At 55.3% G+C, this 14453-nt stretch overlaps 1 protein-coding gene across 1 annotated transcript in view; it reads left to right on the top strand.

Annotated features, from left to right (window-relative positions):
• The first annotated feature begins 5612 nt into the window (after positions 1–5612).
• Positions 5613–14453, top strand: part of LOC105281955 — a 33394-nt gene continuing 24553 nt past the window's right edge. Inside the window, 4 exon segments of the mRNA XM_026974402.1 lie at positions 5613–6888; positions 6966–7078; positions 7080–7940; positions 8928–9075. Of these exon segments, the coding sequence (XP_026830203.1) occupies positions 5853–6888; positions 6966–7078; positions 7080–7940; positions 8928–9075 (2158 nt within the window). The 5' untranslated portion in view covers positions 5613–5852.

The following is a 14453-nucleotide window of genomic DNA, read 5'->3' as shown; positions in this document are numbered from 1 at the left end:
AAGTTTATCACAACAGTAGGAGTATTGGCCGTACAGCCTAAGACCTAGGCGTGTGAACCAGGGATCCTGGAGAGTTCGAGTTCAAATCTAAGGCAGTCTCCTAGCTATTTTTCGCCTCTTACAATATCGAGCCGGTACGCCAAGATCTCAAGATCAGGAGAAATCAATGTCGTGACACAAGCCGGACACGAAGAGTGCATACCTTCTCTATCTCGAGCAGACCGCTGTTGACTTCGTAGAGTACGCGAAGAGTATGCGATGTAGCTTTGGCTGAAACTGGCTGATGGAATTTTCGCTGTCAGAAATGATATTTGAAATGGATTTCACGGCGTAATTGTAGGGAGGGATGCAACTTTGTTGAACTTCATCAGCGTTACGCGCGATGGCGGCAAGAGTGCAATCAACATTCCTTGACGGCAAAGCAACGTGCAACGCAACGATCACGCGGGAACGAAAGCGGGCGATACATTTTCTGGAAAGGGCGATAGCAATCTTCCGTCGTCTTAATCCGCCGCGAGCGTAAAGTGCGAGTACACGCGTACTTTGCCGCAAGGTAACAATTATTACGTCGGTGCTCGCGCGCTGTCATGTTCCCCGTGTCATGTCGACCGGATAATTTTCGTGTCTCGTTTAATTATGCGCGCGCGCACCTCCGTTCATTGCGTCAATCTGTCACATTCGTACCGCCCTTACGAGTAATTGCATGTAAAGTTCGATCCGCGTCTGCCGAGCGCGTGTCTACGCGCGTGTTGTGCTGCCGCCGCGCTGATACGCGAGGCGCGTTAATGACGTTCTTCGGTTTCACTCAATTATTCGGCCCCCCAAACACCTGATCATTCCTTCGTATTTCGATGAAACTGTGAACTAAAAACTGTATAAATGATACCCTTTGCTTCAATGTAAAGAAGCTTGAAGAAAACGTGAGACTCATTTTTAAATTATCAGCAGCGCTTCGACCATTCCCAAGGCAACATCCTTGGCAAAATTATGCGGTAACTCAACGTCTTCTCCCTCAAAAGCGCGACCGAGTCACGAACGTCCAGCGGAGAATTCTGCACAGTCCGCTCGCAGTAACTCGATCTGTTTAGGAACAAATACTGCGACGAGGGATGCGAGCGGCAAGAGCGAGCCTTCGCTCTCCCCCGGGTTCGCCGTCGATCGTACTTGGACGTCCGTCGGTCGTCGGAGCCGGCCCTTCCCAACCCCGCCGAGCCCTACCACCGTCCGGGCGGTGTATTGCCACCCTCCCGGTGTCGTGGCGCCCCCGCGTCAGAATCCAACCCCTCGTCGCTCGCCCCGCGGCTCCCCGCGGCAGCCACGCGGCCGTACGAGCGAGGGAAACCCTTCCTCCCTGTCCCCAGAGCGCCTACGCCTCCCGCGTTGCCCCGGCAACCTCAGCTTGGGGTTGGCCACCACCGCCTCCGTGCACCACGGCTCCATTCACCGCGTCCCCTCTCTTCGCTCTTTCTCCTCCGACGCGTTCTCTAACCCTCTCCTTTCCGTCGCCGTTTCTCATCCTCGTCTTTCCTTCTCCACCCTCTCCAGGCCAACTGCACCCTCCCGTCCCGCGCGCCTCTCCACCCCCTTTCTCGCCGCGGCTGCCGCTTCGCCTCGGTCCAACCCTCGCCGGTCTTCTACCCTTCTACCCTGGTTTCGACCTCGTCTCGAGTCCGCAAGAGAGGAGTCGCGAGGGAGTGGGGTTGGTCCGGGTGGAAAAGAAGCGAGGAGGAACGGTACGCGGCTCCTCCGGAAGCCAACCGGATTAACGTATCTCGAATAATTCATGCATATTTTCGTGCCACGCGAGAGGAGCGAGGGAGTACCTCGGCGAGAGCGGATCGGACCACTTTCAGCGAGTACGACTCGAAGAAGGGAGCGAAGAAGGAAGAAAGAGGAACGTAGTTTGTTCCCCGATGTGTAACGATTTTTGTATGCAAACTCTGCCGTCAATGATCGTTCACTAGTAATGTTAGCGCCATTCAACGCAATTCAACGTACGATCGTAGGTAAATGCGAACGTGTTAATATGCGAGACACAACGACGTCGACAGAAAAAAATTGTTGAGCGTCGCGACGCCGTCCGACGTGAATCCGTAAAGCGTCGCACCCCTCTTTCCGGGTGCTCCGATGTCGTCGTCCTCAACGACGACGAGTTGAACTTGTTAGGACGTTACGCGACTTCGTGCGCCGAGAGGGAGAGTCCCGGCTCTTGTGCCCGACACTTTTTCGCCGCGAATATGGGGTGAATCGAATTGTCGCCGGCGTAGCTGAGGATGGGAGAGGAAAAGGGTCGAATCCGATTCGATCTTCCAAGTGGAGGACTCGTATAACCGTGTTGTTGCATGCGAGAGGGAGAGAGGGACGACGGGGAGGAGGTCGAAGAGGGTTAAATCGATGATAAACTCGCTCTCCCTTTCTCTCTTCGTCGACGGGGAAGAGAAAGAGAGAGAGAAAGGGAGGTTGTTCTTCGCGATTCCGCTCTGCCTGCTGCAGCCGAAGGAGATGGAGAGATAGAGAGCGAGGGATGAAGGGAGGGCGACAGGGAGAACACCCGAAACTTCGAATCGGTCTCCGACCACCCTTCTCGCAAATTCGCCAGGTAATTCGATTATATCCGCGCCGCTCGTCGTGCGAGAGAGTCGCGATCGATAATACCCGCGTTTCGCGTCGGATCCTGCCGGTATCCGGTTCTCGCGGTCGGGGAAGGTATCGGTTTTCGTTGCGGGCATTCTGGCGAAGGCCCCGGCGAGGAGACCGAGCGAGCGAACGAATTTTCGTCGGTCATTCGCCAATACATTTGACGAATCCGAGCCGATCGTTCGTCACAACGCAAACCGCACGTTACGACAATCTCGCGGAGTGACAGTAGAGCTTCCTCCAATCCCGCGTCTCCGCATAAATTCCGTCCACCCCGGATTCTTAAATCCACGAACCGCGACAGAGAGAGAAGGAGAAAGAATGTATCTTATCGCGCGTTAATTCGATTACACGTGGAGGTGACCGGGTGTTAAATAGACCGAGGGAGGCGAGACCCCGGGCGGGTCGCGCGGCGGCAAAGAACGCCGCCAGATAAAGATACGTACATGGTTCCCCTTGGCTCGCGCTATCTCGGAAATACGTTTCGTCCGGGTCTCGCCCGGGCGTTACATGGAAATGCGCTACGTCGGGTACGGCGACGGCGACGTTCCGGGACAGATAATCCAATTAAAGGCTACACGTACGTGTGCGGGGGCACACGGGGCCCGAGCACTCCCCGTGTCAAGTCTGCAAGTAGAAAGGGGCACCCGCGTATGCACGACGATGTGGAGGCAGATACGGCGACAGACGCAGCACACCGCTCTGAAATCGGTGGCCGGCAACGAGCGCGGCCAGTTTCCATCCAGGGCGTTAATTGATACGCGCGGGGGATTGCCCGACTTTCCAATTCCGTGCCGACACACACACATACACACGCGTGATAAAAAGGCGCGAAACGTGCGCGCGGTACAGCTGCGGGAAGAAAGCGGGACGTTGCGACAGAAAATGGACCAACACGTGCGTCCCTGCGAGGCAGAGCAGAGCCTGATCGCGAAACGCTGTTACCTGAAAATAAAAAGATGTTTCATCACCGGTAAAATATCTCCGTGACGCGGTCACTGCATTCGGTAGATCCCGGAGGGTGTGATGCGAGGGTGAAGGATCAACGAGAGCCATTATCATAATTACCCGTCTGCAGTGATAGCAGCGTACCAATCTCGCGAAAATCGGCGCGCGCCATCGCGGACTAATTAAAACGCGGTGCATGTCTGCATTCCGCTGATTTTCTGAACAATCGTGCGCGAGACCGCGCGGATGTTCTCTCTCTCTCTCCCCCCCTCGTGCAGAGGATCAAACCAGATCCGTCAATCGTCAGATAGACGCGCGATAGATCGGCCGCTGATCGAAACCCGCGTCGTTGCGGTGCGGGGGGGGGGGGTGTGGATGGCGTACCTGACAGAGACCGAGACCGAGAGAGAGAAAGAGAGAGGAATAATCACGCATAGTGCGTCTACCTGGCTGTGCGGCACGGCCGATCGATTACCGTATAGCCGCGCGCGGTGCACACGCCTGCCTGCTTGCCGCCACGTACCGCAACTACGTGACAAATATTATCGCGATCGACCGAGCCCGCTGCGTTTGATGTGGACGCGTTTATGAAATGCCGACACGCCGATAATCATGCGCGCGCGGCCAGCGCCCAAGGCTAAATCCGATTTGTAATATTAATCCCGACGTTGCGCGCGCGTGCCTCATGTCTCTTCCCTCGCTTCCGTTTCTTCCTCACCCTCCCCTCCGGTTGCATCCTCCCTTGCTCTTTACTCTGGTATTTTTCTCGGAGCAATCGTTGCGAGAACGGGAAGGTGCCTCGTGGAATTTTCGCCCCGCGGTCCAGATTTGTCCGCAGCATTAATCATCTCGATGCGAGCGAGACTGACTGGCGCGTTCTTGATCTTCCGAGTCTTGAACAATGTTAATATAGTGGAGAGTACTTTCCGGCTATCACGTACGCACGTGGGCATCATCCGGTAGACGCAACGTTTGTTTCCACTTTGTCCGTGTAAAATGAATCGCGCGCTCATTGCGATCGCGGGGGCTGGTTTGATTAATCGCGGATATAATTCATCGGGAAGCATTGTTTTTCCGATTGAGATCGTTCTGATTACGGCTACGCGGGATCGGGTGTCAATGTTCCCTACGTTTAGCGCGCTCGCGCGCGATAAACAGCCTGAACAAACAGCCGCGGAAAAGCCCCGTGCTTTTAACTCGGCAGCAGCCGAAACAAATCCGCCTCTTTTGTGGACTAACTTGTTTCGCACGCGAGCCAGCTGAACCGCGTTCTCCAAACAAGCACCGCCGCCATTACGCGGCCAAATGGATCGGTATATTTAGTTGACTTTGGCCCCCATTCAGATCTCCCGCTTCGCAAGAGCTCCCGAGTCGCGGTCGCCGTCTGGTGAATGCACCACGGCGGTTCACACCATTTCTTCAGTGCCTGTCCGCTAATCGCTAATCCTTCCTCGCGTCGTACCACCGTCGAGAATTAAAGACAAATCAATGATCGATCAAGGGACTACCTCGGAATACCTTGTGGAGAATCTGGAATTTTTGCCGTGTCCTCGTGAAAAATTTGCATGCGGTGCGTTTTAGACTTTTAGCCGGCGACCTCGCGGACGGAAGTCCTTATGTGCCGCCGCCAAGTGGTACAGACAGTCGCAGGAACGTTGGACGGTTAGTCGTTCCCTTGATGATGCAAGCGAAGCAGGCAGACAGGCAGGCACGCGTGGACGTTCAAACGAGGAGACGACTGTACGTGTCTCGTCTCGTCTCGTCTCGTGCCCCCTCTGTCTCTCTGCTCCTCCGCCTTCCCCGCTTCCGCCGGTGCTGCTGCTGCTGCTGCTGCCGCCGCTACCGCCGCCGCCACCGCTCGGCCGCACGTTCTCGTTCTCTCGCTCTAACCACCCCCGCGTCCCCCGACTGCCCCCCGCATGCCGTGCCAACCAACGAGCCGGGGTCGCTATCGCTTTGTGCGCGCCGGGGCGGCGGTACATCAAAGCCTTCTAGTTCCCGCTCCGGCCTTTGACGGTCGCGTCGCGGCCGCTCGCTCAGTCATCGCTCGGTTGTAGGCGATGCCGGCGCGTCGTGGATGAGCAGCTCGCGCGCGCGCGCGCTCGCACGAGGAGCGCGGGCTCCTCCGGATCGACCAGGTCTGTGCGGATCTTCACCGTTTGCCGTGTCTTTGAGGAGTGATCGGGATACGCAGGGACGAGTATTATCGCTTTTCCGTCGAGCACGCGCTTCGTGTCCGCGCCGAGGTGATCGCGAGCACGAAAGCCATGTCACCCCGCGGTGGCAAGTGCGCGCGTGCCAGCAAAGTGGCCGCCAAGGGGCGCCAAGTGCGCGGGCAGCGCGGCGTCTTCCTGGATCCTGCGGAAGCTGAAGAAGAAGAAACGACGAGGACGATTACGACCACGAGGACGACGACGACGACGACGACAACGGCGACCACAGTGACGACGATGATGGCAGCGACTACTTCCGTACCAGCGACAATAACGACGACGACGGCGACGACGATGATGGCGATATCCGTGACGTCAAGCGGAACGGCGGTCGCAACGACGGGAACGGACAAGCCCGCGGCAACCACGGCGGCGTGTTGCAACGAGGGTCGATCGCAGTGGGCCGGGCGCATGCGCCAATCCCAGGAGAGCAGCTCCGAGCCAGCCCGTGAAAACGGTACCCCGGTGCACCCCCGTCATCCGGAGAGGCCGCGGCGACGGGAGAGGCACGCCGCCGGGCGGAAGCATCGACCGGCGAAGAACGCCACCGCCACCGGCTCCTCGTGCTCGTCGACGTCGTTGTCGTCGCCGCCGGTGCTCTCCTCGCCGTCCTCGTGCACGTCCTCGCGCCGCTCGACCTCCCCGCTGTCGAGCTGCTCGTCGCCGCCGCGTTCCTCCACCTCGTCATCGCTCGCGAGCGATCCGCTAGCGATCAAGTCGTCGACGGCCAGCCGGAGGAGCACCCCCGACCGCGGCGACGACGGGATCGGCAAGTGGAAGCGAGACGTCGTTGCGAAGCAGGACAACGACGGGACTCCTCATGGAGCTACGGGAGCCACGGCGGTATCGACGGCCTCCTCGTCGACCGCGGTGTCCTCCACCTCGTCGCCGTTCCCCTCTCCCGTGTCCACGTCCTCAGCGTCCTGCAGGACGACGACGACGACCACGCCGCGCCACGCACCACCGGGAGCGACGCCGACCTCCTCCTCGATCTCGGCTCTCGAACATCTCAGGAGCGCCCTGGAGAGCTACGACCGCAGTCGGATCTACCTCGCCCACATCTGCTACCTGGACTGGCGGGATCTCCCGGGTAGACGTCGCGACGCCAACACGACCAGCAGGAGCAACAGCGAGCGAGTGTGGGTCGTGGGGGCGGCGGATCACGAGGGTCATCATCGGACACGACTGCTGGTGGCCGGTCGTCATTGGCGGCCGCGTTGCCTGCGCAAGGTCAACATGCTGAGCCAGCCGGTGGTGTACGCCGGTGGTGGCAGAGGTTCCCTCACCGCTGATCTGTTCCTCTGGTGGTTTCGCCACGAGTTTGCCGTCACGGCGATGGCGATGCACCCGGATGGCGCCGTCCTGGTGGCCGAGTGTGCTGATTACCTTCCACCCGAGGGTGACTGCGTGGCCGCGGATGGCCTGGTGCGACTGTTCGTGGTGCCCAAGGACTGCATGGAGACGCGGTTGGTGATCCGCGAGCTGAGAGTGCGACTGGCTACTGGGATACTGTCGCGGGCGCGCTGTGGTGTCTATCGCGACAAGTCCACGACTGCGGACGCAGAGGGTGGCGATCACCGACTGGACGTGTACCTGAGGAGATTCACGTTGAAGGAGGCGTTCGCGGATTTCCATCGCGCCTGGCTGAGCGTCCGCTCGGAGACGTTCGCGCGCAGCTGGACGTTACCGCGCGAACGCGAGGAGCATCACCCGCTGGCGGGATGCAACGGCGCCATATTGCCGCATAGAATCCACGCGGTGGACCAGGAGGAGGACAGGCTGCTGCTTGGCGAGCTGCAGAGCCTCGCGAGGGACGCTGGACTGGAAGTGGACGATGAAGAACTCAGTAGATGGATCGTCGACGAGGAGAGCGCGCTGGCGCGTCTTGTCAGGAAGAGAGAACCTGAAGAAGAACATTGTCGCGTGAAGGTCGAGGCGGAGGACAGGTTGTCAGAGCGTAACGGCGACGAGGACGACGACGGAAACGACGGTGTCGGCGAGGAGGACGACAGCGAGGATGAGCCCACCGCCGAGGAGGCAGTCGGGCTCCTCTCGAGGGTGCTGACCTGGATGGAGAGGGAACCTCTCGATCCCGGACTCCTGCTGGCGGTCAGATCGATGCGCGATACCGCTGCACTCATGGTAAGCATCGCGGCTGATAAGAGACGACCACTCGAGAGCCTCTATATATCGATCGGCAGCGGGACGAGAAGAGGAGAAGCAGGCGAAGAGGAACGATCAAGAGAAAGAGGGAGAGGGTTGCGCGGGATCTTGCGAGCTCGCGAGCAGATTGAACTAATTTCATCGAATGTCACTTGACAAAGAGCGACGAAAGGGGGACAGGGGAGAGATCGAAGGAAGAAGTGCCGAGTGGGTCGGTTACACTGCCACCCTCGAGGAGGGCACTCGAATTCGACGATACGTCGAGGCGAACGAACGGACGGAAAGGCCGAACGAACCCTCGAGCCTCGAGAAGCAACGTTCCCTTCTCCCCCCTGGGCTCACCACGCGGCCGTACCCCGTCTTTGCAAATTAACGCTCAAGCTGGTCCTCGATCATCCCCTTCGGGATGAATCGAATTGGATATCGTGTTTCTTTTGAGAGTCGCTAACTGTAAATCCTTGTTGCCCTTGCGTGGTCTTTACGCTGCCACGTCGTTACGTCGCGTAAACGCGCGATCGTGGCATCCTCGATAAAACATGTACGTTCTTGCGTCACGCGCATTATGCAAGCGCTCGCGATACAGCGCAATAAATCGTAAACCGCGATTACTTAAGGCATAAAGATAAGGACTGATGATCGCCCACGAGAACACCCAAGCTGATTGCTGCACATTACTGTGTGCATAATGCACCATTAGTGCACTATTACCAGCAATTTGTGATCTAGGATCTTTCATGTTTCCATATTTGCGTTTTCACGTCGCGTGGTTTGACGCTTTCGTCGAATACAATCGTGGCAACGACGTCTTCAGACTACCCTATATTTTTTAAATCCCAGATGAAAGTTCGCAGAATAGTTACTTTCGCACACTATTGCATTTTAATTGAAACCGAGATATCATAAAACGCAACTTAACGTGACGCATGACATGACATAGCGTATAATTACTTACTTTTTCATTTGCAGGCAAGTAAAATGGGACTGGCCGGAACGCATCCGAGTGGACTGCCATTCTTCTGCCCGAACGGGGACCACCTGACGCAACCACCCCCAGCCCATATGGGCATCCCTCCGTACGGGGCACTGGACGCAGGCAAGGCAGCCGCTGCAGCCGGTAAGTATTGTTTGCCACCTGTCATTTACTGGCAACCACGAGCACGCATCCCCGCATTTTCTGCAACAATCACGGAAATAATGCGTGCAATTAACAAGGGATGGAGTGGTACGTAGTCCTTGAGTTCTATAAATATAAAGCTGGCGTTCCTCCTTATTCATCCGAAAGCTGACCTCAATAGCGTTCACGTACTAATTCGCATAATTACTAATTGCGAAAATACGGATATTAGTATAATAAAATCTGGCGCGCGCGTGCACTCTCGGCGAGAACTTTGAACCACCGACACGGTCTCGACATCCCCCGCGATATCGCGTATCGGTTGAATCAACAATTCTTTCACGAAGTTAATCCGCTATTGTCCGGCCAAATATTGACGTTCCTCTCGAATTGTAATTGATGGAATACTTCTCGTCCCGCGCGCGTAATCGACACGCGCACGCTCCGCCTCGCGCCCAAAGAGCTTTATATATAATTTTATTGTATCGAGCTGCGCAAATATTAACAATGGCCGTAGCGAGCCGACTCGGCGCAAACGAGTCCCGGCTTGTTGCCCGGCCTTTACGCAAACCGGCGTTCGCCACCGCGTTAATGCACGTTACAGCGAACGGTTCAATGGACGAAACACCCCAACGAGCGTCATGAGAATAAATGAGAGCAAACGCGTGGTGGACAAACGGTGTGTTTCAACGTGTATATTATAATAATAAATTAAGTATTTAATAAGTTTCCTCTCTCCCCGGACTCGTAAAACGACGAGAAATGGAAATATCCTTCCCGGGCTAATCGCGAACTCGATCGTCGCCCTTCGATCCCAGGATCCGCGCTGATAAGTGCGCGAGCGAGGCTGACACCCCCTCGACTTCTAATTGAAGGAACATTTCTTATCAAGTCAAGGACCGCGCGATGTCGAGATTCATGGGGGCCTTAAAGAGGGTGAAGGCAAAGGAGGGAAAAGGGCGAGAGAGAGAGGAGAGAATGGGAGAGATTCGCGAACTGGCGTCAAGCACGAGAATAAGAGGACTCACCATTAGGCTAATCAGTCGAGCATGCGACCTCCCTCTGTCGCTGGGTCAAGGGGGGTTTCTACCAGCTGAACAGCCCTCTCCCTGTATCTGCAGGTCCTCCACTTCTACCTGCTCCCGATCTACTACCCCTGGGAACGCTCTTTCCCTTTTGTCGACTCGGAATTATTGTGAAGGTCCAATTCGTTGATAATTTGTGCCAGTGTGACCTTCGGGAGAAATTTTCAAGCAGCTGCTTACCGACTTGAGGTCGCTTCCTAACTTGAGGAAGCTAGTTTATTCCAGTTTTCACGATTTCTTGCGATGCATTTTTCAAAGAAAAATCTACGCCATCTCCGAGGGTTTCCCTATCATTCCTTCGTCTACGGAGCACAGCTAGACGCCGTTGACGCGTTCCCTCTCTTTCTCTTTTCCCATGCACGATATTCTTTGCCGCTCAGACCAGAATATGTAGATGGGGTTGATAGCGTTTATGCACGACTACGACGGCAGGCCGGGGTTCTTTGTCTTGCAAACGAGCGCGCGCTCCGCCTCGCCACTTCGCGGGGGTGAACTCGAGACCCGACCTCACCCCGTCCTTCTTCCTCGACCGCTCTAGAGCGACTCTGAAGCTCTCCCCACTGCTGCGACAGCTCTTGGATCCCGCGCCATCCATTCTCCCTCGTTCCGCAGTACCAGACAAGTACCACCGGCTGCAACCTCCGTTCGCCACCCCGTCGACCGACCTCCCCGTGTCCATCCTCTTCTCCATTTCTCTTCGTCGTTTTCTCACCCTTTCTCTCTTTCTCCGTCTTTAGCCCGGTTTTAGCGCGATTTTTCCCTCTCGCTCCCGCGGATTCATTTCTAATTAGCTTCGCTTTTCGATCTCCGCCTGTCTGCGCGTGTTTATCTCAGAACTCGAGCGAAAGAGGTGGCGGACGCGGGGCGGCGTGAGGGCGACGGCGAGGGAGGCGAGATGTAAAGAGGGTGGAAATGGCTGCCGACGACGGGTCCCGGCATTTCGTTTCGCTGGGGCTTCGCCATTGATCCGCTTAATTTCTCTCTTCTCCCGTCGTGTCCCCTCTTTCTCTCCTTCTCTTCCCTTCTTCGTACACTTGCTGCTTTATTCTCTCCAACGTCCGTGTGCTCTCTCTCTCTCTCTCCCTTTCTCGCATTCTCAGGTTTTTTCGCGTTTCTTCCACATCGCGAACATTCTCCGCCTCTCGTTGGTGAATGAGATCGGTTTCCTGATTTTTGCAGTCTCCCCGAACTCCGATCGATTCTTCTCTCTCTCTCTCTCTCTCCTTTTTTCTCTCGCGAGCACCGCGCGAAAAAACGAGAACCGCGTGCTTTTCAACAGCCATTTAAGTTTACAACAGCCCCAAGTTTTAAAGAAGAAAACTGAGGGAGCAGGGAGTACGTCTTTGATGAACGTACGGTGACTGGGGCAGTTCTTTGCGTGATAAATAAATTGTGTGACTAATTACGGATTGACATTGCGTGGCGTTAACTCTCGGACAAAATCGATATCGCGGGACGCGCGAGGGTACCGTCGCCTGCACCGGTCTTAAGCTGAACAACCGCAATAATACGTACCACCTTGCACCGTCTGCACTTGTACGAGCTTCCTGTTAAGACCCTCGACGGCGCGCGACCATCATTCGTCGACGTTGTCGCTTCGGTCGTGATCCCTTCGCCACAAGATTGCATTCATCTCTGAAATCAACATTGAAAAGTTAGTGGAAGGAATTAATTTAATTAATTTATTAACGAGGAAAATTCCTCTTCAGCTGCTGCGTTGACCCGTGTTCGTTAATTTCCGCTCTTCGCTGCGTTCTTTCTCGGTTCGTCAGTCCGTACTACCGGATTTCCGGAAGTCGGAAAGGGTACGGACTCGGAGGGAGGACGACAGGGTCCAATAGAGCGAAATGGGCGAGCTCGCGCGAAGAATCCTACGGCGAAGCTACGGGAAGCAATTGGAAAAGAGAACTCGCGAGCGCCGACCGGGTTAAAGTTGACTTCGGCAGGAAAAGAGTGAAACCAGCGAAGAAAATGGAAGGCGATGAGAGAAAGAGAGCATTATTTCTGGACGAGTAGGAGAGAGAATATCGCGGTACACGGAACATCGGGAGCCCGAGTTGTTCGAGAATAAAAGAGTAATTTTCCGGGTGGTGAGACGCCGATAATGGGGTTGCAGATTGCCGAGTCGACTGGAAAGTGATTAAGCACACATGACGGAGCCCGCGGACTCGCCAGGATATTACGAGCCACCCCTTTCCGACCTGCCATCCTCGTTCTGCGCCCTCTTCCCTCTGCCGCATTTCCTCACCGCTCCTCCGTCTCCTTTTCCACCCCCGCGATCACTCCCTCTCTATCCATCCGCTCTCTTCTGCAAATCGTGCTCCCAATTCCCGCTACCCTCTCGAGCGTCACATTAGACGAATAGAACATTCCTCCTCTGCGTTACGACCTCGCTGTGCAGCGGTCTCATCTTTGTTCCCCCCTTTTTTGCCATATCGTTAACCGGGATTAAACCCGCGACCGCGCTTGCACGATTATAATCCCGACTCTCCGTTCCCGCGGCCGATGGCACCACGCATTCACCGAATACGAGAATTTTTAGACCCCGTTCGCGCGTTCCACTTCGTCATCGTCGAGTATCGGCGTCGAATCTCGAGCCCTCTCGCAAAGGGTGGAAAACGGAAAATCAGAAAGCGTAGAACGAAGCGGCTACGACTCGTGTAACATTAAAATACCAGAACGATCGTGTAATGCGTAATTTGCTGAATGATTGTTACCTCCAAAGCGTATACTCGTGTGAGCGGGCGCAGGCGAGTATCGCGTTGCACGCGCGCAAGATAAAATATCGGATTATTACTTTCACGTGGAATTGAATTTCGTTTCAGCCGCCATTGTTTTCACGGGCTCGAGTGTGCTTCGTTATTCAAATGAGATTAAAAGCCCCGGGTTGAGTGGTAGAGGCCCGGTCTCGTTACAGTCGAGTGGGCTAATCGTCGTTATGCGAAGATCGAAAGTAGCTGCAAAAAAGGCCGCGCATTTTCCACGCACGATGCGAGGATTCGTTTCATCATTTTTCGCGAGTCTCACGATTAATGCTGGAAAACAAAAACGACGGCTTCGCATCCCCTCGGAGAGCAACAGCTCCAATTATAATTCCTTGAAAACCTCACAAAAATGGACGGCGGAGCTTTGCTTAGTTAAACCTCCATTTAAAGAACAACATTTGACAACGCTCCTCATCTCGGCACTTATGGGTTGCATCGCGGGTGCGGGGGGGGAGGGGGAGTGGAAATCGGAGCGCCGTGCCCGCGGCAGTTTAGAATCCCGATTGTTGTCGCGTAGCCTGGTCGCGCTCGTTATGGGGATTGGTTGTCGGAGACGGAAGACCAAACTCTTTACGGTCGATCGGTCGGCACAGTCGTTACACACAGCCGGGGATGAAGAAAGTGGCCCTATCCGAGGAAAACCACGCGTTGACCGATTTCAGCGCATACGCGCGGGGGGTAGAGGACGAGAGAGTGAAAGAGAGAGAGAGAGAGACAGCCGGATTGTCACGCGGGGAAATATGCCTCCGGGACATGCTCGCCCGCAAAACGCAAAAAGAAACGGGGTGGGAACGTGGCTGGAGAGTCCATCCAATCCGTCCGCCGTATATGCTCGCGTATACCGCATCGAATAACGGTGGAAAGAGGAAAAGAGAATTGCGGTGGAGGGCAAGGGAGAAAGAGAGAGAAGGGTATTGGCCTCGTCAAGCAGTTTCTGGCTTGCCGATACTCCGGGCGCTTCTCGTCGACCCTTATGAAGCCAATTACACTTCGCCTCGCCAAAGGCACCCCACTTACTACCCCGGCGCACCCCGGGCTCTCTCTCTCTCTCTCTCTCTCTCTGTCTCTCTCTTTCGGAGCCGCGATCGGTTCTGCGGCACGTACTAGTTACATTAGATACCGATGTAAAAGCGATACACCCCGTCCGCTATTTCGCAACCCGCGACACGGCCACGTACATCCGTAATTCCGCAGCTCGTTATCCGAGGGATTTTAAGCTACCGGCCAGTGGTTTCGCGTCGCGCGCACCCTCCCTTAAGGGGGGAGCCTGCTTTAGAACGTTGAAAATAAGGTATAATTTTACGAATTTTTTTGGAGAAACTATACAGCGGATCATTATAAAACTTTGATGCATTTATTAGTACATGTTTAAAGATAAAAAAATTATTTTTTTATTTGAATATATCGTCTGTAGAGGTCGTCCTGGAGGCATCTTAGTGCAGCCGGCATTGTAAATTGGTGAGCATTCTCCTGCCTCCAAATTTCATCCAAATTGAAAAATTGAAATATTTTCTTGTTATTTATGAAT

Source organism: Ooceraea biroi, chromosome 12, assembly GCF_003672135.1.
Source record: "Ooceraea biroi isolate clonal line C1 chromosome 12, Obir_v5.4, whole genome shotgun sequence".
In the NCBI taxonomy this organism is placed as follows: Eukaryota; Metazoa; Arthropoda; class Insecta; order Hymenoptera; family Formicidae; genus Ooceraea; species Ooceraea biroi.
Note: the sequence above shows the minus strand (reverse complement) of the source record. Positions and strands in the feature narration are given on the sequence as shown.